At 32.5% G+C, this 26,508-nt stretch overlaps 1 protein-coding gene across 6 annotated transcripts in view; it reads left to right on the plus strand.

The window, feature by feature from the left end:
- The window catches only part of LOC140059518 (uncharacterized), a 64,273-nt gene extending 37,879 nt beyond the window's left edge, over positions 1-26,394 (plus strand). Inside the window, exons 1-13 of one of the 6 annotated variants that reach the window (XM_072105451.1) lie at positions 495-803; positions 11,205-11,349; positions 11,788-11,864; positions 12,614-12,715; positions 13,843-13,981; positions 16,571-16,724; positions 17,615-17,751; positions 18,083-18,205; positions 18,369-18,521; positions 18,754-20,747; positions 21,875-21,958; positions 22,883-23,047; positions 23,714-26,392. In XM_072105451.1, the coding sequence (XP_071961552.1) occupies positions 11,209-11,349; positions 11,788-11,864; positions 12,614-12,715; positions 13,843-13,981; positions 16,571-16,724; positions 17,615-17,751; positions 18,083-18,205; positions 18,369-18,521; positions 18,754-20,747; positions 21,875-21,958; positions 22,883-23,021 (3,243 nt within the window). In that variant the 5' untranslated portion in view covers positions 495-803; positions 11,205-11,208 and the 3' untranslated portion in view covers positions 23,022-23,047; positions 23,714-26,392. Of the gene's footprint in view, positions 1-494; positions 804-5,179; positions 5,605-11,204; positions 11,350-11,787; positions 11,865-12,613; positions 12,716-13,842; positions 13,982-16,570; positions 16,725-17,614; positions 17,752-18,082; positions 18,206-18,368; positions 18,522-18,753; positions 20,748-21,874; positions 21,959-22,882; positions 23,048-23,713 lie in introns of those variants that run through there. The other 5 variants (XM_072105450.1, XM_072105447.1, XR_011847213.1 and 2 more) reach the window with 5 other exon arrangements.
- Positions 26,395-26,508: the final 114 nt, after the last annotated feature.

Consider the following 26,508-nt stretch of genomic DNA (forward strand, 5'->3'; position numbering starts at 1 on the left):
ATTATTATTACACAAAAGTAAATATTTAAAATCATATTTATTATTTACTTAATATGCTGTGTGTCAGTCTGGAAAGTAGATATTTAAATATTTTATAAAATATGAGTCTTTGTCTCTCATTGAGACAATGACTTTACATTTAATGTTTAATTTATTGTATTTTTATTTTATTTCAACCACATCCAGCAGCGACATAAATATAGAATTAAAAGCACATTAAAATGCAAAACATGAAACATACAAAACTTAAATCGATTTAAGAACTTTAGACTTAAATTTGGACAAAGTGTAAAAAAAAAATTATTAATTTTATTTTTTATTTTATTTTGTTATGTTTATCATCTTCTTGCTCATACATTAAATATTAACTGCATCACGTCTGTGTTTAATTGATGATGACTATTTTTAGCCATGTTAATTCCTAGTTCTTTGTTTATGTAATTACTTTTCCATTTTGTGGTGTTCAGTGAAGTCTGCCCTCAAGGCCAAAATACAAGGAAAACAAGTAAAATTGTAGGAGAATGAGTCATAGCATAGTAACACACTGTGGACTGTGGTAGTGTAGTTGACCTGATGGATACATTTTGAAGGCAGGTAGTACCATTTGTGTTACCTGTGTACCAGTTACCTTTACCTGTGTACCAGTTGTTACCGTTACCTGTGTACCCTTTGTTACCAATCGGCCTATGTACAGGAAGTAGTTAAACGATAAGAATCTAATCACTTGGAATTTAAATCGGATGTTTATCATAGGATTGTGTGGATTTCTTTCTGGAGTAAATATACTTTTACTATTTATTCAAGTATGTCATACCGTAATCATTTATCTAATAATATTTGTTGGTAACTTATTGAGTACAGACTATATCGGTAACATTAGGTGACATATTATAGTGTAGTTCTATCGTGGTGGTATAAATTTTCAGTAAACCTTGTAGCTCTGTGTCACCATTTGGAGGTAAAAAATATATTTATTTTTACCTCCATGGTGTCACCTTCTAGTTACGATTGTGCCCAAATGCCAATGTGTACATTGGACCATGTTGCACAACAGTTTTCCTCGATTACGATGACAATTTTAAGAAAAAAAAAACTCACTAGGGTGAGCAGCTCTTGAGAAAGAAGAAATACAATCCTGCTGTCACATTTAAATTTTTTAATTTGAAATTAATTCATAATGTCTATCTAAGTTGAACGACCAGCCTTGGTAATTTTCTCACCTTTGGATACTTTTATTCGATTATGTATTGATTGCAGAATTTGCATTTAATGCTGTAAAATATTAAGATGCATCATTAATTATTTATGTACACATTTTATTCTTTGTTGAAGTTCATCCGCCTCCTCTAGTTTAAATAATCTTGAGTGTAAAAGTTCATCAGCAGAGTTTTTCAAATTACAGTGTTTGATCAAAATTGTCTTTAGGTTTTTTGTACTTCAATAACCAAGTTTTTGGCCTGTAAGATTAGAGAGCGTTCTGTTCATGTTACCTTTGATCTCTGGATTAATCCAGAGGAGTACAGACAAGTTATTCCAAAATACAGTTAGAATCCCTCCTTTCCGACACCCCTATTAAGAAGAAACCCATTTCAAGGCGACACTCTGTGTCCTAGGCCCCGTTTCTGCTGCCAAAAATATACCGTATATATACGGTATATTTTATATACGGTATATTTTTCGGCAGCAGAAATGGGTCTAATGGGTCTCATAAAAAATATACCGTATATATATACGGTATATATACCGCATAAATATCCCCATCGTTTGTGGATATTATATGGTATATTCCAAAATATACCGTATATTTCGTACCCCGTTTCTGCTGCACTCAAAATATACCGTATATGTGACCCGGCCCATGACACGAGGTCAAAAACTAACAGAACGTGACGCGTTTGTTTGATTTTTCTGCTGCGTTACACACACGTGTATAATAAGCAAGCAACAGATCAAAATATCACTGTGGACTGAAGAAATAACTATTTTTGCAATTCAATTGTGGGGAGAAGCGAAAGTTAGGGGGAGACTACATGGCAACAGAAGAGATACCGAGATTTACAAAAGTATCTCAAACAAAATAAAAGCAGAATTTATGGTAGACTTAATAACGACAAAGTTATCGGCAAACGCCGTCGTCTTCTTTGCATAAATCTAGTCAATGCCCATTCTACATTTCTAGATTGTTTGTGCGATGTAAATTCGTTGCCACTTCTGATCATTAGATTTAAAATAGAAAGCAATGCTACGACGTTTTGAGAAACCATCATTGTTTTGTTTTTGTCATGTAACCTCACTACACGAGACTCTAGGTCAATCCATACTTCCGTCTCACAAAATGCATTTTGGGTATATGAAAGCCAACTTTTTTTACAGCCCACCCACGAAGTACAGTATGTGCAGCGGAAACGGTGCACGAATTTCATATACGGTATATTTATACGGTATATTTATACGGTATATTTGGGATTGGCAACAGAAACAGGGCCCTACAGGTGTCCCCAAAACAAAATAATATTAAGAATGATGTACTCATATAGTAAATGATAACTTGTAATTACATATTAGAGTAAGGCAAACGATTACTGTCATTGCAATTTGTAGTAATTTAACTCAATGACGTCAATTAATTACCTTGAGTGTTTTGAACTTATTTATGGACACATTTTTCAATTTGCAACGTTTTTTTGAATATTATTGATTAATTTTTTCTAGTATCCAGATGTTTGAATTTGCTTAAAGCTAACTCAATATGAATAATTTCAAATGTACTGTATTTTAACAAAATTATAAATAGTATAATTAAATTTTTGACTGTTTAGTTATCTTTCGGTCTTTCAATTATTTTTTTTCGGTTTTTTTTTTCTTAATTCTTCCATATCGTTTTCTTCCCAATTTTCATGAACAAAAAATGAATTTTGAATTATCATAATAGCAAGAAGTAAAGAATATTTTAAGTCATATCGATACCACTGTGCTGCATACAACCTGTTGGTATTTATTCCTTTTTTTTCTAAAATTAGTTTTTTTGTATTAAATGTGTAATACTTGCGTGCTTTGATATTTTATATCTGTCATACCTACAGTAACTATGACAAAAGAATATATAATTATAATTTTTGTCACAATGAAGGACAACCAAGCATTAATATTTTATGGTAAATTTTAAAATAGTTAAAATCAATATGTTTATGAGTTACCAATACACGTACTGTAGTAAGTTGTTATTATATTATCTTACTACAATACTCCCTTTGTGTACAGTAGTAGTATGGATGAGTTCTACTATCAACCACTATCATTGATTCCATTCAACTAGTTATTAAAAAAGAGATTATTTTATAGTTTTTGTCTATGAATAACAGTACTGTCAGTCTGTAGTTTTTGAATGGACGAGTAGAATTGAAAAGAAAAAAATTAAAAAGATTTCCGTTCCATTTAAATACCACCATCAATATCAGCATTACCGGTACCTGTAATGTAATGGTTACTTTTTATGTGTACCTGAACCATTCGGTAACTTCTTTTAACATACGTACCTTCTACCATTGGCATAACAACAAATTTCTTGTCCAATATCACTTCCAATTTATCGGCATCAATGCTTTTGTTGATATCCTGTTTTTCCTTCATCCATATATCATTCATATTATATTATTTTGTCCTATTTTAACTATCCGTAAATCTTCTAAGAGCTTTAAATTAGTTTTTTTGTAGCACAATTAAGTACACACTCTCTTATTATAATCACATAAATCTAAAGTAATGTAAAATCAAATTGAAATTCAGCATCTTCTTAAACATAATTTTATTCATAAAAACATTCACCAATAACAAAGACGTTTTTGTAATTCAGGTGATATTTGATGAATCATAATACTCACCTACTGTGAATCTTCTGGTGCCATGGCGATCATCATAGTTTCTAATTACAATCGTTGCTAGGCGACAAATGCCAGAAGTTTAACAGACTTAAAGAAGACACATAAAGATGATGTTTTATTGAAAATTTCAGATAGATCTATAGAGCGTAAAGAAGACAGAAATTGTTGAAAGATTTGATATTTCTTAGGGCATGTATTAGGTTGCTTCAAAGTTTGGTGTAGACTCTTCTTTAAGCCTTGTCTACACTATCAAACTAGTTTGTGATGTGCGCAAATATGGTGGTGATGTGCCTAAATATGGCAGTGATATGACATCCTCATGTCCATATATGGGCACATCACATGTTGTTGTCACATCAAGTTTGATAATTCATTGTAGACAGAGTTTTACTTACAATTAAAATCGAAAGTCTCTTAATATTTACCCTTTTATTACAAAATTAAATATCTTATAAGCTATTTTTATAATGCATATTAATTATTTCCATGTGGATAATATTATTGTTGAATATTTTTGTTTCGGTAGAAACTTCCAAATGACTGACTCCACTGTAATCTTGCTACATGGGTGGTCACACAACAGGTTAATTGTTTTGCTTGTAACTGTAGATCACAAAACAATTTACAAATGTACTAAAAGCGTCCAAAGTGCTTTTGACTTTTCACAACTTCGCAAATAAAGTATATTCAGCATGTAGTATAGCAATATGAAAAACAAACAAACAAAACTTTTTATTTAAAGGAGAATTTGAGATCTGTTTTATTAATAATTAATGATAAAAGATAGAACAATATTTTATCAAGATATCATTATCAAGTTTATGATAGATACAGTTATCAAATTTCATAAATACTATAGATATTATTTTTAAATGATGAACTATTCCTTGTTCAGTCGTGTTTGATATAATATATAACTACTATGTATTTAAAAATACTGTATCTTTTAAACTAAGGAATATTAATGGGTAACATGATCAGTAAGAATCAAATCACCTATTAAGTTTAAACGTGGAGATATTTTAGTGAACGTAAATGTAGAACACTAAACCTATTAAGAACATTTAAGATCCATTAGACCAAACTTGATGTTTACTGAGAAATCTGAGATGTTACTTTGCTCTTTCTTGGATTTTGATTGTCAAAATCCAGGTTTTTTAACACTATGTTTTTAACAAAACCTTTCTCTCATTCACTTCCTTTTCAATTGAGTATCCTTTTAGACCCTATTAGTGACATCACAACCCATTGTGCATTCTAATTGGTCAATATTCCAGGTGTATTATGACATCATAATCCTACCAATAGTCAGAAAACCACTCATGCAGAAAGTCTACTAAGCTTTGTCAATCATGATGCTGTTTGTTAGGGTGAAAGGTCGTTAGGAACAGTAGGCGTGCATTCCAAAGGTTTGAGTGTTTCTGAAGGGCGAATGGTTGACTAGAGGGAAAAATCGGAAATAACTATCCATTGTACAAACCACACATGTAGGATATACTGTATTTGGAGAACAACCGGAATTCATATTTCCTTTAATGTTATTTACCTAGTATTTTGGAATTACTACTATACACTAGACTATAGTAACAGAATTATTAGCAATACAGTATACTGACTGTATTCCACCAAACTTGTGTCTTGCTTGGATCTTATTCTTGTATGTCATTGTTAGTCTTTTATGGAATAATACAAACAAACTGAAATTGATGCTTTAGTCCAAAAGGTTAGTAGTTGTCTAGTATATTGATGCTACGTTTGTGGTAAGTTAATTGATTGTATACCCATTGTATACCACAGAAAAATGAATTTATCTGGTGATTCCAAGTTTGGAAGTAAGCACTGTAAGTGTACTTGTTACTGACTTTAATACCTGTAGATGGACTATCCCCTGTAGATTTTATTATAAGTTTTGTATTGTTTCAAGTAAGTCTGTTTCGAATAATGTGCTTAATTTTGTTTGTACACCAGACTCCAAGGTCTAAACATGTTGAACACCTTTGTCCACATAGTAAAATGTTTACTTTTTTATCTTATTCTGATCTCAAATCCATTTATGACTTATTGAAATCAAAAACGTTGTACTGTATTACATAGAACCATTGCCAGAAAGAGGGTTTGTAATGTGTTTTCTATATTCCATTATTCACATGCAGTAAAAAGCATACATTATTTTGTTATTATATTTTTAGTGTACAGTATTATTGACTAACCTTTCACGCTTTCTTCTGTACTGTACTGAAATTAATTATATACAGACAAACTATTATTAGCGGAAAAGCATGAAGTCTATGTGATGTTCTTGTGATTGTCTTAAAACCACTATTTTTAATGATATACGGTGTTTGTCTAAGTACTTTATCTTCCTGTTGAGTCAATTTGTAATTATGCAGGTTTTTCTACTACCTGTGTAGTATGTCAGATTTGATAGTTTCCTTCTTTGGAATCTTACACCACCGCGTGGTGCTTAAAATATCCTGTAAGTGATGATCATGTTGTTTGTGTATTCTTATCAAATGAGCGCACTAAATTAAGCGACTTATAAATCATATCAGAATAAGAAGATAAATGTAATTTGCAAATTCAACTTTGGCTCGACTAACATTTGTCATTGTCATGCGAAGAAGAAGCATTTTTAATAATGTTCTTCTCTAAACGATATTCAAAATATAAATTACTTTAAAATAGTATAATTAGAAAATAAGAAAGAAAACGATTGTTAATCTTAAAGTTTAATTACTGTAGTTTGGAACATTGTAAAGTGAGATGTTTCATCATTTTGGAAACATCAATTCTATTGTAGAATTACAATGTTTAAAGGTTTGATGGACAAATAAATACTTTTTCAATTTTGGAAAAACATGGTGTTCAGCAAACTTTAATCCGAAATTCAAATACCTCAACATTTATGATTATCCATCAATTGTTAAATTACTCTTTCTATCAATTTCTTTTAATTTAATCCTTCCGTTTAATGAATAGAACAATTAATTGTCCAATAAGTACTGTAAGGTCAAAGTTCTTGCTCAAAGATTATAGAGGTGTTAAATGCAATTGTGTCGATGTCCAAAAGTCCTTTTTAAAATAATACGACAATGACAGTATAATTATGGAGGACTTAATTCATTAAAGTTGTACTAAAACCAAATAGCTGTGGCCAGCAATTTGCGTCAGTACTGTTGCGAAGAAAGCCCTCTATTGTTAAAATACTGTAACCCAGAATACTGTAGTTTGGTCAAAGTGCTACAAGTTGCGACAAAAGGACACATTGAAATTAATTGTGAGTTAGAATTTAACCTTAATTAAAAAAATAAAAATATTGTTTGGAGGTCTAACTGTAGATATGCTGGCAGTAACGTTCATTGTTATTTTATGTTGTTGAAGGTGAAAGTTGCAGCAGTGGTAACAAGTTTAGAAATGAAAATGAATCTCCATTTATATGCACAAAAAGGAATCAAAATTTGTTTCTACAGTATTTGTATGTTGAAGGTGAAACGATAACCAGGAATTCTCCATTTATATGTACAGTAAAGTACAAATTAAAGTAATCACAAGTTGTTTAATGTTTTGTTCTTTAGTACAATATACTGTTGTAGAAAGATTGTTATTCCCAAAGCTAGTAAGATAATATACTGGTGTGTATGGTTTTATACCAGTGAGGCAGCAAGAGTGGGGTCACCAATTGTTTGCTGTGTAGATTTTATGGATTACAGTACTGTATTAAGAAAGGCCAGACAATTAACAGGTGCTGTGCTATAGGAAACTCTCTGTTGATAATAATAGGTCTCACTGGTCTGTCCATAATAATACTAGTAATACAGTACCAGTATTGAATTGGTTGCTTTTACAATTCTTTCATATAATTAGTTATCCGCTTAGTAGCGGATAACTCCTTGTAATCGTCCTGTTTCATCATATTTTTTTTTTTTTTCTGTATTATACTTATTTCCTTCCGTCATTTTTGTGCGTCGCGTTTCTCTAAAACGTGTAAACAGAACATATCGTAACTTTGTCAACATATCGACATTTACGTGAACTTGTGCACCTCCTATTTTTGAATGACGTCAGAGTTGCGCAACGTGACTTACGCGCGATTTTATGAATTTCAATGATTGATCATAGACTGAAAACCAAACATAATTTTGTTTTGACACTTTGTGAAAATTTAAGTTACATCAAGCGCAAACTTTCTATGGATTAAAAATAGCATCTTTCACAAAAAGTTACGCGCGCACGCGCGTTTAAAATTTTAGAGTGCGAAAAATCAACTTCTAATCAACTTTCTATGCGTTTCATGTCATTTTGAGCATGTCAAAAATTCCCACGCGCGCGAAACTTTTTACGCACGCGGTGCACACGTAGCGTTAAAAACATGCTTTTTTCGCGTGATTTATGTTTTTTCAGCCTTTTATAGTAATGTTACCAACTTTTAAACAATTTCGACTTAAAATTACGTCATACGAGCACGTCGAATTAAATAATTTGCACGCGTTTCTGATGAAAAAGTTTAAAAATTCGTCAAAATTATGCCTATTTTTAAACAGTCATAGATTCTAAACTACATGGAGAACTTTTTTTTAATTACATATTCTGGAAGTTGATGAGTTGTAGATATCGAATCATGCATTAATATGGCTAACCGGACATTGTGACGTCATCGTATGGCCACGCGAATATAAAATATAGGATTTTTGTCTCTTTCGTCATAGCTTATCACATTTAATAGAGCGCATCTCCACTTATTCGTTGTCCATTTTCACCCCGATTTTAATATATTCTAGGTCAGTCAACTATCTTTTGCATGAATAAAAATGTTTTTAATTTTTTTAACGTCATCATGCCTAAAAATTTAAATTACGTTGGTCATTAATTTCATCTTTACAGTAAATTTTAATCTGTTATAGCTCGTAAGAATAAAATGTGATAATCACGATTAAAACGTTTTCAGGAAGCTATTGTATTGTAGATACAAAATCATGTGAAAATTGTGCCAATCGAATGTTGTGACGTCATCATATGGCCAGTTAAATACAAAAAGTCGTATTTTCATCTTTTGCGTTATATTTCATTACATTTAAAAGAACGCGCATCAATATTTCACGTATTCAAATTTCTACTACACGTTAATATGTTGTTGCTGAGATAATTTCATTCTGAAATTTCTACTTTTGCATTTCATTTTGAAACCGTCAAGATGTTAAAAATTACAATAAAATACGGGTCCCGTAATTTCACCTATTTTACACTGTTTGTGATATGTATACAGATTGTACCGTGTATACTATGTATATGACACAAAATAACAGAATTCAGAAATAACAACATATCATATTCTTCAGTTCAGGTCATAATGCCTTAATATTTTTCTGTGTGCAATATTCTAACGTATGACGTGCACGTGGCGTTTGTCGAGCGGATAACTAACTCGTCAAAGTGACGAGTTTCATGTCTAGTTATTTATTTTCTTTACTCTGAAAGCTGAGCTATAGTTACAATGCACTACACTAGCTTGATGATGCATAGTGATATTTAATTGGTGAGTTTCTTTGAAAATGATGTCTCCAGTTTTGCAATAACCTCTCTAGGTTTCTCTATTCTAGTTTTGATTCAACTATAATTTAATTTGAATATGGCATCAAAGAATGTTAGGTAATCCATTTCTGGACCACTAATCCGCATAAATCCTCAAGTGCTACTAATCCCTCACAGCTTTATTCATCCGTGAACATGACTTAGTCGGGACAAAATGTGATCCTTCGAAAAGGTTTTTCATCACATTTTAGTATTCACATAGATTGAGTGGATCAATCGGATTATCATGATTCGTTGAATCAAGGAGATTAAAGTAACGCCTATCTACAGTACACTGTGATTTACTCGTTGAAAGTGTCGGCATTTTTGTTCCTAGAGAGTCCTATAAGAGCCTGTAGATTCTGATGCTGTTAATGTGTTCAGGATACTACATTATGTTGCAACTGCAGACTTGCTTCTCTCTCTCTCATCTGTTTTACAAGATAACTCAATTTTGTCTCTGATCTTCAATTAATCCTTCTGTTAATCTCCTCAATTAATAATCTGCAATAATTCGGTGTTAGTCAGCTACAGCTTCATTTCTTCATTTCTGTACCTACAAACAAATCTCTACAATTTACAGAAAATAGGAAGAATTTTATAAAAAGTAAAAATAAAGGTCGGTATTGCTTGAGAAAATTAGCTTCTAAAATCCATATTGAAGGAATAATAGTCCTGATTTGGTTTGTATATGCCCCATGAGGACGCCAATTCTGTTAGTGACCCATGAGGCAGGCAATTTGGTGTAGTTGATTTCCTTTTCTCTGCCATGGTCTTTCTGACAGTGTAACAATTGATTTATCCATTCCTTAAGAACAAACTACATTAAGCTGCTGTGCTGTGTAAATCAGTGTTTGCCTACAAACTTTACGACCATGTAAAAATATTTTAATATGGGCAACTGTTACAGTAGTTTAATAGTGGTAGCGAAAATGTATTGCAATTTTGTAAAATATTTCTAGACTATAAAACATAACATTATTTTATTACCAAAAAATGTATTATAAATAACATTACAGAGCAATTTTACACATTTAAATTGTTTGGCAACATTATTAATGTATGCTGAAATAACTTTAAATTTATATGTTCCAGTCAAAACAAGTTGACAGATCTTTTATTGTTTAATGCAATAACGTACCTGTATATATATATTTTAAAACCAAAAGCCAAAACACCCGGATGAGTCATGCTAATTAATTATTTGACAATATGTTGTTATTTGATAGAAGAAAACAATAGGTGAGGTCATTCAAATCCCCCTTTTGTCATGCTTACCTTCAGTCTGTTGTTTTGTGGAAATTACTTGTATGTAGAAATAACAATATTCATATTCACTTTCTGTTGAGTTCAATAGTATTTTATAGAAAGTGCAATCTTGTTGTAGAACGCAACTAAAACCTACTGGTTGCTTTTCTATTGCGGATATTCTGTCACATGACAATTTTTATTTTAGATTTCATTTTATGGAGTAAAATCTATTTGTTGCATGTATTTTACAGTTATAATTATTTGTACTGTGCGAGTAAGCGGTAAGTTTATAATCTTTGGATGTTTGATAAGGGAAGAATTACAAATTATGTTATATATTGCATTATGCTGTTAGACGCTCTGCCTTCATGTTTTAGTCAAACGTTTCGTTTCTTTTTCTGTCAACTTTGCGTTATATTTTACTTGGATGGTCATGTACAGCTTTGCTTTTTGTGTATTTCTGTATGGTTTTATTTAATTTGATGTTTTCTTTATATCTTTTAGTTACATGCAATTGGTGGAAAGTTTGCCTACGTATGGAATTCACTATTATGAAGTTAAGGATAAAGCAGGAATACCGTGGCTGTTAGGGTTAAGTTATAAAGGCATCGGACAGTACGATCGTTTGGACAAAGTCACACCTAGAAAAGTAAGATACACAATATCAACCATTTTATACAAACTGTTGTTCACAATAGGGGGAGCTTTCAACTTTCAATAATCTACAGTACTGTAATGCATTTTGACTGTCTCAAACTGTTTCAACGTCTCAATGTCCATTCATGTGCAGTGAATTTACATGGCATAGATCTTTAGCCATTGCCTCACGACGAATACTCCCTAATTATACTTATACTATAAAGTTAAATTAGTCAACAATTAACTTTTCCAATCTAAGCAAAATTAATATTACATAGATACAGTACAGTAGTTAAGGAAGCTAAAACTTTCCCAAAACTGTGTACAGTATGATGTGCTTTACCGCAAACCTAATTCGTATCCTCATACATTTATAACATCATTCCTTCTATTTCCTTTCTTTGAATAATCATGATCGCAATTATTAATTGACCTTTAACCTTTTCAGGTTTTTCCTTGGAGGCAGTTACAGAACATCTACTTCAGGGAAAAGAAGTTCTCAATTGAAGTTAACGACCCTAAAAGGTAAGCAAATGCGGTGCTGGTAAACGGCAAATGTTAGTTAATTGTCATCCTTATGTACGCTGCTATAGACACACAGTCTATAGCAATGTACATAATCAACTATATATGTAAAGAAAGCCAATTTAAACAATTTCAGCAAACTTTAATGAGACAATATTCATTTGTTTTGAATAAAACGTATTGCTTAGTGGAATGGATAACAGATTATTTACAGTAATATGTGGGGGAGGAGAGGGGGAAAGGTACAATAGGAGAAGCATGTCTGATGCATTTTGACTGTTGCATTTTAATAATATTAACATATTTTGTGCTATGTTTGAGTATACCGTATTGCAGAGGACCTATTATTAACCAATTTTTATAACTAAGTGAGAACACTAATTGGGAAAATAGTTCCCTCAAATGTTGATTGAAGTAACATCGCCCTCAGTGGATTACTGTATTTAAATATCTGACTACTCCTGATAATACTGTAGAATGCCAGTGTGGTGTTAACATATTAATAGCATACTATACTGTACAATGTGCCTTGTCATTGGCGTAAGAATGACTATAGTCATATAATCATTTGATAATTATGCAGTCAAGTTAAGCTTTAGTATAATTAAATTTCACCGAATTTGTTTCTTATCTCGTCCTTTGATGATATAACAACTGTGTATATTAGGCAGTTACCCACAGTAATCACATGGATGCAGTCTAATATTACTTCTTTCGATTCCTAATCTTCTACGCTCCGTCTTTCTCAGAGGATCTCAAAGTCAGGCCAGTCATTTACTGTACGACCAGCCCCTTCAGGACTCGCCAGATAACGTTGACGATCCATCAGAATCTAATTCCGACTTCGTTCAGTAAGTCATAGTCTCTGTGCAGACTGTTATTAGTTGTGCATGATTGTCACAAACTAACACCACCAATTGCCAACCAACGCAGCAGTTTATTTTAATTTTGTTTTCAGTTTGTAGATAAAATACTGTATTAATTTTGAGATTTTAGCATTGATCACTCCTTTTTAAATGCACGATGCATTAACTTCACTAAAACACATACATGTATTACTTTTTAATTTTGCAAAGAAATGTTTTGTTTTGCTTGTTACGATTTTATTTTTTTGCAGTTACTCACCATTTTGAATGCTTGTTTGCCAACAGCCTTGTGAATTTTCTTGCACCATTATTTTATTATGATAATGATAATGATAATACTTCAATTATGATGATGATAATGATGATTATAACATGAAGATAGCAGTGTTTGGAATGGTGATAGCAATTGTAATCATAATTATAATAATGATAAGATGATGTTGATAAAAATGATTATAATGATGATGACAATGATTATAATTAATGGAAAGAGGAAATTAACAGATAACAATAGAATGGTCAGTAACTGTACATGGGTCATTCCATGTCAAATCAACAAGATTTTTAAAAAGTTCCTGCTCCACCATCTTGGATTTTGGCAAAACTTCTCGAAATTGATCCACTATGTGAAAAACCAACTCAACAAAAAAAATTAACCATAAAGAATCCAAATACCAGTTTTACAGTGTTACCTGCAAGCAAGGCATAATAATTTGTTAATTTATATATTTGATTTTGTTATAATAGGGTGTCTTTAAAAGTTTAATTTGTTTTTTATTTATAGTCATTAAACATGCATGCATGTACACCTGTAGTTACTCTAGATTTCTGCATTATTTCTAATAATAATATTTAATTTTCTTCATTCATTTCCTAAAGTTTCTTCACACAATGTTATTTTATTTTCCTACATTATTAATTTATTTCAATATCATGTTTACTTAAAATGTATTATTTAAATCTACAATAATCCATTTTATAATTTTTCTACTGTGTAAATAAGAAACGCTTTTGTAAAAATAATAAAGAAATTTATTGTTATTATTATTTTATGCCGTTATAGTTTTGCTTTCTATATTTTTCATTGTTATTTTTATTTTCAATTTCCACAGAGGATCAACAACTAAACGGCCTTTCGGTTCCAGCAATGTTATCGTACACGCCTGGTATGGCACGCCAGTTTTGATCAAGTCTATTTGGAGTATGGCTATAAACCAACATCAATTCTACTTGGATCGAAAACATAGCAAGGTGAGTGTGAAGGGTCTAAAGCTCTGTCTACACTATCAAACTTTACAGTACTGTACAGTATGTGACAAAAAAAATGTGATGTGCCCATATATTTAAGGATACAGTATCTCTACCATATTTTGAAACATCATACTAGTTTGATAGTGTAAACAGAGCTTAAGCTATTCTGAACAGGAATAATAGGGTACTTTCTTGGTGTCTTGTGAACATTCAGCTGGGCAGAAGTTTTAAAAAGAACTTGAGTTTAGTTGTAGGACAAATAGAATATGGCGTCCAAATATCACAACATGGGCTTAGCCGAACAAATAGAAAATGGCATTCAAATATAAACTAAATTGTAGGCCTGTAGGCCACCCAATCTGCCTCACTAAAACCGATGGTTTTAAATAATGTTTGGTTGTTTAAAAGACTTCTGGATGGCACGTTGGCTTAACCCATCTAACTCCCCTTCACTCCAATCTCCATCCATATAATGATTAGCGATACTAAAACATATCTAAAATGTGTAGGCAAATTCTTGCATACAGTATTATATAACATACTTCCTACAGCTTATCTTCAATAATGATGTTAATAATATTCCAATAAAAGAAAGGGTAAGTAAACTTTGAAAAGTGGCTTAACGTTGATGCTCTTTTACGGCAGTTGCTATGACGATGTAATAGGATATAGAGATGGTATAATCTTGAGATTTTGAAATAATCTCTAAGGATTCTGCGGCAATGCTTGAATAAAGAAATTGTAGCAAAGTTATTGGGTCAATTATTGTAATATTCTGTACACAGATGCAGTACAACATCGCTGAGAGATCCTGAGTGCTATAGAAAAACTGTGCAGGGTAGTGTTATGTAATACTAAATTATAAATTATTTTTCTCAGTATAATTTTGTTATGTTATATGCTAATAATAAATAATAATATTCTCTTTTGTTTTATAACCTTTGATGTCAATCACTTTTTCCTTCCTCTTAACTCTTAATAAAATATTACAGGATATATTCAAAGTACATTAAATTAATTCCTTGTTCCTGTGAAGTTTATCAAATTACTAAATGAACAACTTGAACAAGTCAGCCACAATAACATAACAATTTGTTGCATGACAAAGAATCAGGGTGCAGTAGATCCAAGATTTCTAAAATGGAGAAAGACTGATTTGAACAGTTAGCGCTGAACTCCATGGATCCTGCCCTAAAAATATTTCATAGTTTACTGTAAAAATTAAATTATCACTGAATAAAGATATTTTGGAATTTGACCCAAAAATTACTATCAAACCACAATATCACGTAAACCATACAGTACTCCTGAAGAAATGTTAAATAACATTCAATTGGCAATCTTAATTTGTGTGAAGTGCGGTAACCATTTCATTACAATTTTGCGTAGAGACGCTTGATATTTTACGATGTTTGCTCATACTTAACCGACATCTACTGTGCCTTAACGTCTAGAATTTATTAGCTATTTATTCTCGTGAAATAATTAATTTCAACTTGGTCTGGATTTGAAATATGGATCTATTTTTTATTCCAATCTACTGTAGCATTATTATAAAGATGCCGATGATGACCATTAAGGTCTAAGATATAGCATATATCTCATTTCTTAACAGATTCTTCAAGTTTTAAAATTTACAGACAGTATTAAAATATCGAAATGGAATACGTATAAGCGAGATGCGCTCTATTTAATGTGATGAGCAATAACAAAAGAGACAAAAATCCTATATTTTACATTTGTGTGGCCATACTGTACGATGACATCATAATATCCAAGGGGTAAAGATTCTGCATGAATTCATATCTACAACATATCTGCTTACATATTAAATTAAAAACATTGGGGGTCATGGATGATCCTGAGGAGCTATAATAGATTCAAAATAGGCATAATTTTGACAATATTTGTCACTTTTGCAACTAAAACGCATGCAAATGATCTAAATCGACGTGTTTGTATGACATCATTTTAAATTGAAATGATGTCAATCTTTTTTAAAATGACTAGGAAAGGCTGTAAAATCATAATTCAAGAGAAAAACACATGATTTTCATGCTCCTTGCGCACCTTACGCAAAAAATCTTTCGCGCGCGTGGACATTTTTGACATGCTCAAAATGTCATGATCAGCTTAATTTTGCGCATTTTGAAATGTTAAATGCGCGTGCGTGCGTAACTTCTTGTGAAACATGCCATTTTCAATCCATAAAAAGTTTGCCCTTGATATGACTTTAAATTTTCACCAAGTGTCAATTCAAAATTACTTTTCGTTTATAATCTATGATCAATCATTGAAATTCATAAAATCGCTCTTAACACACGCTGCTAACAAAATTTTCTTGCACATCTACAGCTACTGTACAGGTCAATCTTATGACAAAGTTATGCAATCTTATGTTGACCATAATTAGAGATACGCTGCGAACAAGAATAGAAAAAAAAAATATCCTGACAATAACAAGGGGTTATCCGCCAAGTGCGGATAACCAATGATGGGAAATAAGTTTTACATGTGATAGAAAATTATAATTAAGAAGAAAAAAGTTTTCAATAAATTTTATAATCTTACAATTTTCCTTTTTTTCAGATGCAACATCCGATGTCTAGAAGCTTTAGTCAAATTGCTTCTGATTTAACGCAAAGCACACCCTCTATAACATCAAATAATTCCGATATGACTAGTGAGACAAGCAGCAGTACAAATAGCTTAACAATTCAAAAAGAATTGAAGGCTAATCCATGTAAGTTACTTTTTAATTGTTATTGTATTGAATTTGACGGGACAAGAATGAAGAAGAATATTCCGAACAACACTCGACACTAATAACTAAATGAAAAATTGATTAAAATTGGTTTTTTGTTGTTGTGTGATGATTAGAATTCACCTTAAATTCATTCTTGCTGTAAATTATTCATTAAGAAGAGAGATGTCAAGGGTTACCTAGATACTGTACTTCCCCTTGAAACAACGACCCTCTTTCGTAAATATTCAAATTATTGTGCGAAATGTTCAATCTGGGAGAGGTGACAGTATAATCTCATAACAGTACCAGTTATTAATTTAGTTCCTATAATACTGTATATATTTTGTCATAGAACTACAGTATTTCAAAATTATTTTTATTTTTTAACCGAATTTGAACTCTTAACTTGTGTAGTGTGTTTAGTAGTGCAAACTGTGATGTGAAAATGAATAGTTCCTGGTTTGATACCCATCTTGGAACAGTTCCTGGTGTTGACACTTAAATTGAAAGTAGATATTTAACGAGTACTTAGAATCCTAATTGGAATCTTAGATTGTGAAATGATATCAATCTATTTTGCCAAAGTGGATTCTTTAGTTGCAAGATGCTTAGACGACCGGGTATATTTTATGCATTATTGAGGTCTGTTACAGACAACTAGAAAGCACATTGAGAAAGTTGCTTATTAGACAGGGTTTATCTTATTTATGTCTGAAAGTAAACGGTAAGTTTAAAACCTGGATAGGAAGTTTTAGGAACTTAACACTCTATTCGTGTTTATTGATTCTTGGAAAGTTCGCTACCGTACTTTTTGACGAGTTTTTGAAGAGTTTTGACATTACCAGTTTATTTTGTTACCATAAATTATTATATTATTTTTCTTGTAGTGAATGCAGATATGGTTGCAATGAGTGCAAAAGCAGAGCAGGACATGGTGTCCGCACTACAAGCGAGAAAAGCAGCTCTTGAAGAACGACTAAAATCAAAACAAGAAGAGTTTAAGAAGATGTGTCTTAGAGAAGCAGTAAGTAAACTTAAATATGACTTTTTAAAGTTTATTAAGTGAGACTTAAGCTCTGTCTACACTGTAAAATTATTTTGACAAAAGAAATGTGATGGGCACAAATATGGTAATGATATGCTCAAATATGGTAGTGATATGACATCGTGTCCATATATGAGCACATCACAATTTTTGTCACATAAAGTTTGTCTGGCTAAGTTGAGCATTTCCAATCTTTAACCCCGGCTTTCAGAGTTTTATATTGTCGAGGCAATTGTCTTTCATTTATTGTTGATCATAGAGAAAGTTAGCGTGATGTATATTTGAACATTTTATGTTTTCATTTTCTCAGGAAATTTTAGGGGAATTACCAGCAGATTATCCAAAGGAACCTGGAGAGACGTTACCTGTTATCAGAAAGAGAGTCGGAACAGCATTCACTTTATCTGCTAAATTAATGAATGGAAGTACAGAGGTATTGAATCAGTTATTTATATCATAAACTCACACTAATGATAATTAAGCGTGTTTGTATAAAGTGCAGCTATGTACATAACACTTAAGACAATCCTATAGAAAACAACTAAAAATATACTGGGTATGCAAGATTTTATCAGATTTGTTACTTTTTTTTGCAGGAGGACTTTAGTAAAGAGCTTGCACAGATGGAGAAAGAACATGAGATTCAGAGTAACATATGCAAGGCCGCTCTACGACTCTCATGTGATCCATCTCTGAATAAAAAATCTCGCAAAATACGCAGAGAAAATTATAAATCAGCTTTACAAAAGGTAATAATTTATCTCAATCAATCAAAATGTTAACATTGTCATTTCTATAATGCCTTTACAAAAGCCAAGGGCTTTAAAAGAACCGATTATCAAATGTATTTGTTTCAACAATGTAAACATGTTTGTCTTAAACATTGTTCTATTTCTATCAATTAAAATTTTGGGGGCATAAAGTTATTTAGAACAGTGCATTACAGTGTGATATATAATTGTTGCGTTTATTTTTACACAGTTGGAAGAAATAGAAGGAAAATTGAATGAAAGTAGACTGGAACATGGACTGGATCCGATCTCATCACAAGGTGTAAGCAACAGTTACAACACTTTGCCACGAGCAAGCAAGACTCCACCAATGTCACGAACGCATAATGTTAAGGGAATGAAAGCATTGAAAAGCGAGTCTGAAAGGGGGCGTGCAAAGACCACTGAGAGTAAAGGCGTACGTGCAAGGTCGAAATCGATGCCACGACCGCACTTGAACGGAGGTTTGACATTGCCGTCTCCTTTAAGATCACGAAAGAGAGATGGTTCACTCCCGCGAGAATCTCCCCCCGGTGATATTGAATTTGATAATGAATTTCCCCAGCCACAGCAATATTCCACACATAGTTTAGGAAGAGCTCCACGCAATCCTCACGGATTACCAGCTCATACAGCAAACACAGATAGAGGAAAGTTTAAAGTTAGTCCAGAATACGCAGAGATCGGGCCACCACGGCAGCGAAGTGGTTCTAACAGTAAACAAAGATCAAAAACAATGGTAAATCAATACATTCCATCATCGCCTAGTAATTCCACCGCAAGACCAGTTCTACGTCAAAGCAATTCATTCAGGGGTAGTTCGAGCTCAAACTCGGATTTTAGTGATACTTCTTCTCGTAAACAAAGCGTTCCATATGATTCACATCCTCAACAACTTAGCTACAGTTCATTGCCTCGACAGAAAATACATGCAGTTAATTATCAATCTACTAATACTTATAGTTCAGAGGACGAACAACCGCGTATACGACAGCATGCTTCATCGATGTTTAACTTACAAACACAAAAAACTGAATACAATTATAGTGACGATGGTATTACTTATGAACAACCTATCTCAAAAGTTCAAAGTCAATCTCCTAAGAAACACGGTTCAGTTGGTAATTTACGTTCAGATTACGCACCACCAGAACATTTAACCGATGAGACTGATCAGTATCGACGTAATTCCCCTGCTCATAAAGACTATAGAGGGCACCATAACAGGCCACGTCAACCGAGATATGACCACAATGATCAGTCGAGGCATCTTTATGAAACTCGCGATGGGAATGGTGCCTATTCTTCAGACGACCAGTACTCCACAGGAAGTGGCGATAGAACTACCTCCTATAGAGGGGGCTATTCAAAAGATATGCGATATAATTCACCCCAGCAATATCCACGAACTAATGTGCACGATGCACAGCACAGACGTGATTATTATGCTAGTGAGCAACATGAACAATATAGAGGGAGTACTCATAGTAGTCCTAATAGAGGGCGGTATCCACCACCGAACCAGAACTCGTGGCACCATGATCAACGGTCAAATTATGGCGATAATCAGTACGACTACTATAACAACGGTCAAGCGTATTCAGATACTTACCATCATGGTACGCGACAGGATAATACGCAATATTATCAAGAAAACGGTGAAAATGGTCACTTTAAGGGATCAAGTTATGATGTACGTGCAGCTTATGCGTATCACTATCAGAGACAAAATAGCCATGAGGATTATTATAGTGACAGGTCATCGAACTATAGTGACCATTCAAGGGAGTATCTTGACCCTGCAACACCACATGCGGACAGACAGGGTAATTATGCTCACCAAACTTATCAGGACCAATATATAAATAAAGACCCTCGGTTAAGAAACGATTACGCACCAAGGAATGATTACATGGCCAAACAGGAGTACCAACCACAGAATGATTACGTACCGTATCAACCGGAGCCGATGATGGCGGACTCTGTGTACGCCCAGTCGCATCGTACAATAAGTGTTCAACAGTCGATACCTGAACCGCAACCTGCCGAGTTTAAAACGGCAACGACCATGATTGTGCGACCTACAACGACATACAGTTCAAATTTAGTTGTAAGCAAGACCATGTACCAACCGGTAGCGAGAATGACGTGTGAACCGGTTGCGCCAGAACCGGCGGTATCCCATAGGTCTTCAAGTTCTAGCAGGTAGGTCACATGACCATTCTAAATATAATATAATATTTATAATATTAATTTGTTTATTTCTGGGTCATAGCAACTTATATTAGCTTGGGTACATCGCATTTCATATCTATATATTAGTAGTATACTTATTTATCATAATATACATAACAACACGCTTACTGGGAATAATATTATATCTTATGTCTGATGAACATTGGTTTTCATACAATGTTTTCCAGTGTACTGTTTTACTGTACAAATATTGAGAAAACATTAAACACAATTTAAATGCTAAAAATTACATTAAAAAGTTATTGTATCACTTATTATTATTTATGATTTCTTTTGTTATGCAGGTTTTGAGTTTTTATTTATGTTTTATATTCTTGGATAATATTTGAGCAAATTTAATGGATTACCAATTAACTATTGCATAAATTTTCATAACCACCTCATTTGTTGCGTTGCCGAGTAAAGATCCAAAATCCAAAGTTCTTATTAAACAATAATTAAAATACCTAAATTATTATTTAGTTTGCTCAAATATTAAATTATTTTTGTTTACTTGTTTTTGTTGGGATATGTTTTTTGTTGTCATTTTTGTTTTTGTTTCCTTATTTGTTTTAATACTTCTGTTCTTTTGGTTCTTTTCATAATTTCTTTTAACAAATACAAAAACTTTTTTCGGTGTTTCTTTTACTTTTTTCAGTATTTCTTTACTTTAAATTTGTTTAAAGGTTACGATATTAATTCAGGCATATTTTAACTTTATAGAGCGTATATTATTTATCAAAGAAAAAACAAATTAACTACCAAATTGAATTAAAGGACTTTTGCTAATTTTAAAAAAAATATAAATTAAATTACATTAATATTTATTCAGTTACTGAATATTTAATAAACTTGTTACCATTTCATTATTTAACACAATTCATATTAAATTTTCATTAACGCTTCTATATAATATAACCACCTGCCCCTTACTTAACATTGTGTACTTAACCCGATCTTAACATAACAATATGCGAGCTGTAATGCTCAATGTCACGCCATTATTCTTCTCTTTAATCGCATTAACAATTTCACCCCATCGTCATCGCTATACACTTTATGTTGGTTTTCTGTTTGCTGTCGTTTATTCACTATAGCCTTAATTCATTCACCAATGTAGAAGATAAAGATTGCAGAGGAAATATTGAGCATGATGGGAGCATGACCTCCGACCCGGCAATGTAAGATCTCAAACTCACTTAAAGTACTCGCGTGTATAAGTGCTCCAAATAACAATTGTCTTCAAAAGTTTGGATCGGATTTATAAGACACAAATCCTTTTAAAAAACATATGTTTTCTAATGTTTAGTTCCCACTAGAGACGCAACTCAAGGACGTTAGCATCACAAGCGATAGATTATTTAAATCTGTCGCATGTCATTGGTCAACTTGCTTGAGTTGAGTTGCGTCTTTAGTGGGAACCAATCTTGAATGTAAACATATGAACACTTATTCACGCGAGTATAATTTTTTTATCTTACAGCTTTCATATTTAATGCTTTTACTACAATCACTATTATATTTATATATATTTATTGGTATATTTTCTGCCTCCAATTAAGGACCATTTGAGGTGCTTATTGAACCATAACTTGGTCTTTGATTGGAGGAAGATTCTATATTGGCATAGCAGGTGGTGTTTGAGTTTAGCACTTTTATAATAAAGGCGTATATTTTATAATTTTGGTTTTTGGGAACATTGTTGTGTGTAAAATATGCATATCATGTTTTTGGTATTTTGGTTTTTATTTTTCTGGGATAATATAAAAAAAGTCTTCATGGTCAAAGTAAAACTTTAATAAAAAATTGTAAAATTTCTTAGTTCATGTAAAAATGTTTTTATTTATGAAATTATTAACTTTAAAATGTCTATCCTAGCCATAAATTAAACAAGTTTAAAATGCCGTCAAATAAGTAATATGAATTCTATAATAATATACCATTTTGGATGAAATATGTTTCTATTTTTATGCTTGAAATGGTTTTATTGTCAATTGGCTAATTGCTAACTTTCACAACAAAAAAAATATTCAAAAAATACAATTACATCATAAAAGTTCCCTTACAGACATGTCCAATAAAGTTGTTTGTTTGTTTTGATATAGGATTCATGCAAGCCCAACGCCAGCATCATCCAGCGATGGCAGCCATTTAGAAGAGGATTCCGGTCTTGGAAACACACTCACCCCCGAGACAACGCTAGACGAATCTGCACGTAAAAAAGGTTCCAGTACTCTAGTATGACGACTGCTCATAATATTTGTCTTTAGGTACGAAAAATGTATTTCAAATATCGCTAAGAATGGAGCCACGACCTAAATGTTATACAGAAGTTTACAGTTACAATTACTCACTGTACAAATTAACACATTGACTGCCAAGGCATTTTCCATAATTTCTGTCCCAGTGCCAAGTCCCGTTTACATATTAAATTACAGTTTGAAAGTGTAACATCTGGTCACAGACTATCATGATGTCATTCAAAATACGATGGCGGGAAAAACCCCCATCCTCTGACCCACCCTATCATAGAGAGATAAAAACAGTAAACCACACTGAATCATTTCATCCTTTATTATTTTTATTTACTATTAGCGCAATTTATGACATGTTTGAGATGATTATATTGAGTGTGAAGGCGCCATCGTATCAACCATATTCAATGCATGAGGGAATAAACACAAACAAACATATGACATTTATTTTTAGATTATCGTTTACGTACATCATTCATAAACTGCCATGCGATAATTCCTGTTCCAATCACCACTGCCAGCGATTCTACATACAATACAAAAGTGCTACGATTTTGACGTAGTATTTTGTCTTGGCAAGTAGCGACACGCAATTTTTGACGTATAAATACGCCGTGGCAGTGAACGTGTTAATAGCAACAAATAAATTTACAATTTTGTTTTTTTTTGTTTTCATTTTAGAGTGTTGATGTCTTGTTGCAGCTCGGTACTGTTTGTGTTCTCAAGATCTGTAATCTTAACGATGTCTGCTTTTTCTATTTCGTTTTTGTGTATAAATTTGTAAATTATAAATTATTATATTTGAAAGTGTTTTGGTTCAGCAAATTATTTCTATTTAAAGAAGTTTAACTCATATGTATTCCTCTAAAATGGCTGAATATGCTTTGTGATTGGAATGGTATCCTAATCCAAATGTTACAATGTCTCATTTCCTTGTAAATCATTCCTCTCCCCATCCCCACTCTTTACCCTATGTAAGTTTTGTACTACTTGTTCATTCCAAGTTTCAATAACCAGAAGTAGTTGGTTTTTTAATGTCTATGTACACATATTCATCTAAGAGGAACATTTTTTATTTAACGTGTTGAAATTTAATTTGTTTAGTTTCAACCATTTTTATCAAATTTTATTTATGAATTTTGGTTATTTAGTATTATTTTGAGAGACTGATAACAAACTGCACAAACTCTAGAATACATTCTGAAAATGTGTTTTAAATTTCTTTCTACTGTGTTTTTATTTTGTATGAAAATCACCCAAATTCAAAGCTTTAGCAAGACATACATGTCCAGGGCACAATTAAGTACTTGCCTGTGTTGATGACTTGATAGCCTATTGTGACAAAAGAAGCCAGGAGAGTTGGGGTTGATCAACTTTTGAGCCTAACAAGAATTTAAGCCTAAAGTTACAATTGCTGTTTTAAAGACCAAATATGTTTTAAAATTGTGTGTGAAACTTAAGTAAAACTGTTAATTATTATTATGCTATCATAATAAGTTGTATGATTTAATCTATTCTATAATTTGATTGGTTGGATAATAGTAATCTCATTATTCTATTGCCAGACTTATTGCCAGGTTGACTGTCATTTTTATATCATTTTATAAAGTAGGGGGGAGACATTATATCATTATTATATACTCTACATGTTGCACTCAATTCAAGTGCCCCTCTACTCTACATGTTGCACTCAATTCAAGTGCCCTTTTACTCTACATGTTGCACTCAATACAAGTGCCCCTCTACTCTACATGTTGCACTCAATACAAGTGCCCCTCTACTCTACATGTTGCACTCAATTCAAGTGCCCCTTTACTCTACATGTTGCACTCAATTCAAGTGCCCCTCTACTCTACATGTTGCACTCAATACAAGTGCCCCTCTACTCTACATGTTGCACTCAATTCAAGTGCCCCTCTACTCTACATGTTGCACTCAATTCAAGTGCCCCTCTACTCTACATGTTGCACTCAATACAAGTGCCCCTCTACTCTACATGTTGCACTCAATTCAAGTGCCCCTCTACTCTACATGTTGCACTCAATTCAAGTGCCCCTCTACTCTACATGTTGCACTCAATACAAGTGCCCCTCTACTCTACATGTTGCACTCAATTCAAGTGCCCCTCTACTCTACATGTTGCACTCAATTCAAGTGCCCCTCTACTCTACATGTTGCACTCAATACAAGTGCCCCTCTAAATTTAGTAGTACTGCTGAAATCCCCTAGTGTGCTGTTTTTAATACACCAAATAGCATTCCAATCCCGTTGACTAAATTAAATCAAAAAGTACTAAGTTTAGTAAAAATTAAGATTTCACGAACCAATCATGTCAAACAAGGTTTTAGTTGCTTATTATAAGAACACTTATCATTGGATGTTGCTATGTAATTTTTGGTTGGGTATCAACCAATCATGTTTCAGCATTCTAACTAGCGACTTCATTTGATTGGTTCTTGGTTGATAAATGTTTTCGAACTTTGCTGTCTTTCGTGATTTAATATATTTCAGCAACTAAAAGGCAAAATAATCGTTTTACTTTGCTATATAAAAAGCGACAACTTTTGTTCAAACACTACCATTTATAAGATAAATGGTTAAAGTTGTCTTATGATATTGGTGAAGTAATTTATAAAGAACATTAAGACATGTTCCATTACTTGAATGACCTTTTTAGTTCGTGAAAAGTAAGTTGAATTTAAATTTTAAAATGTCAAAACCGGTGCTTTGGATACAAAAACAGTAACAGACTTTTACTGTTTCTACTGTATAATTAATGTGTTCAGACTGTCTTTAAGAGTCTGTTCAGACTGTCTTTAAGAGTCTGTTCAGACTGTCTTTAAGAGTCTGTTCAGACTGTCTTTTAAGGGTTCATTCAGACTATAGAGTATTGTCTTTTCGAAGTAATTACGCATCGTGCATAAAAAACATGAACCTTTTTGTTTTGGGATAAAAACGGAGGTAGCCCTACTTATTAATCTATAAATTGAAAAATCCCGAATGATGGGAGGGTCAAAATGAAAGCTGGTCTTTTATTAAAGTATTTGTTAAAGATGTATATTAACATGGTAAAATGATGTTGTAAGGTAAATTGTATTGAATTTTATAGCTGTTGTGCTGCTTGTGTCGTCGGCGGCGGGAGCAATGTATGTTAAATATTGGTCGATATTTTGTCCCGTCGTCGTACCTGTACAGAGAGTTAAATTGTTTAGCACACTGTGTGTGCGAACCAAATAAATAGATAATAATGATGATAACCATTTGTGGTTGAAATGTTTCTTTTTATTTTTACGATTGTTTTCTGCATTAACGATATTTTTCGTGGTACCACGATTACTTTAATTGCTCATGCTATACATCATAATTGTTTATGGCGATTATATTATTAATGATCATATTAATTAGCAATGATAATGGTCAACAATATACTACTAAAATAAAAAGAATATTTATTAAGGTATTTTTATTATAAATTT

This window comes from Antedon mediterranea, chromosome 9 (assembly GCF_964355755.1).
Source record: "Antedon mediterranea chromosome 9, ecAntMedi1.1, whole genome shotgun sequence".
NCBI classification, from domain to species: domain Eukaryota; kingdom Metazoa; phylum Echinodermata; class Crinoidea; order Comatulida; family Antedonidae; genus Antedon; species Antedon mediterranea.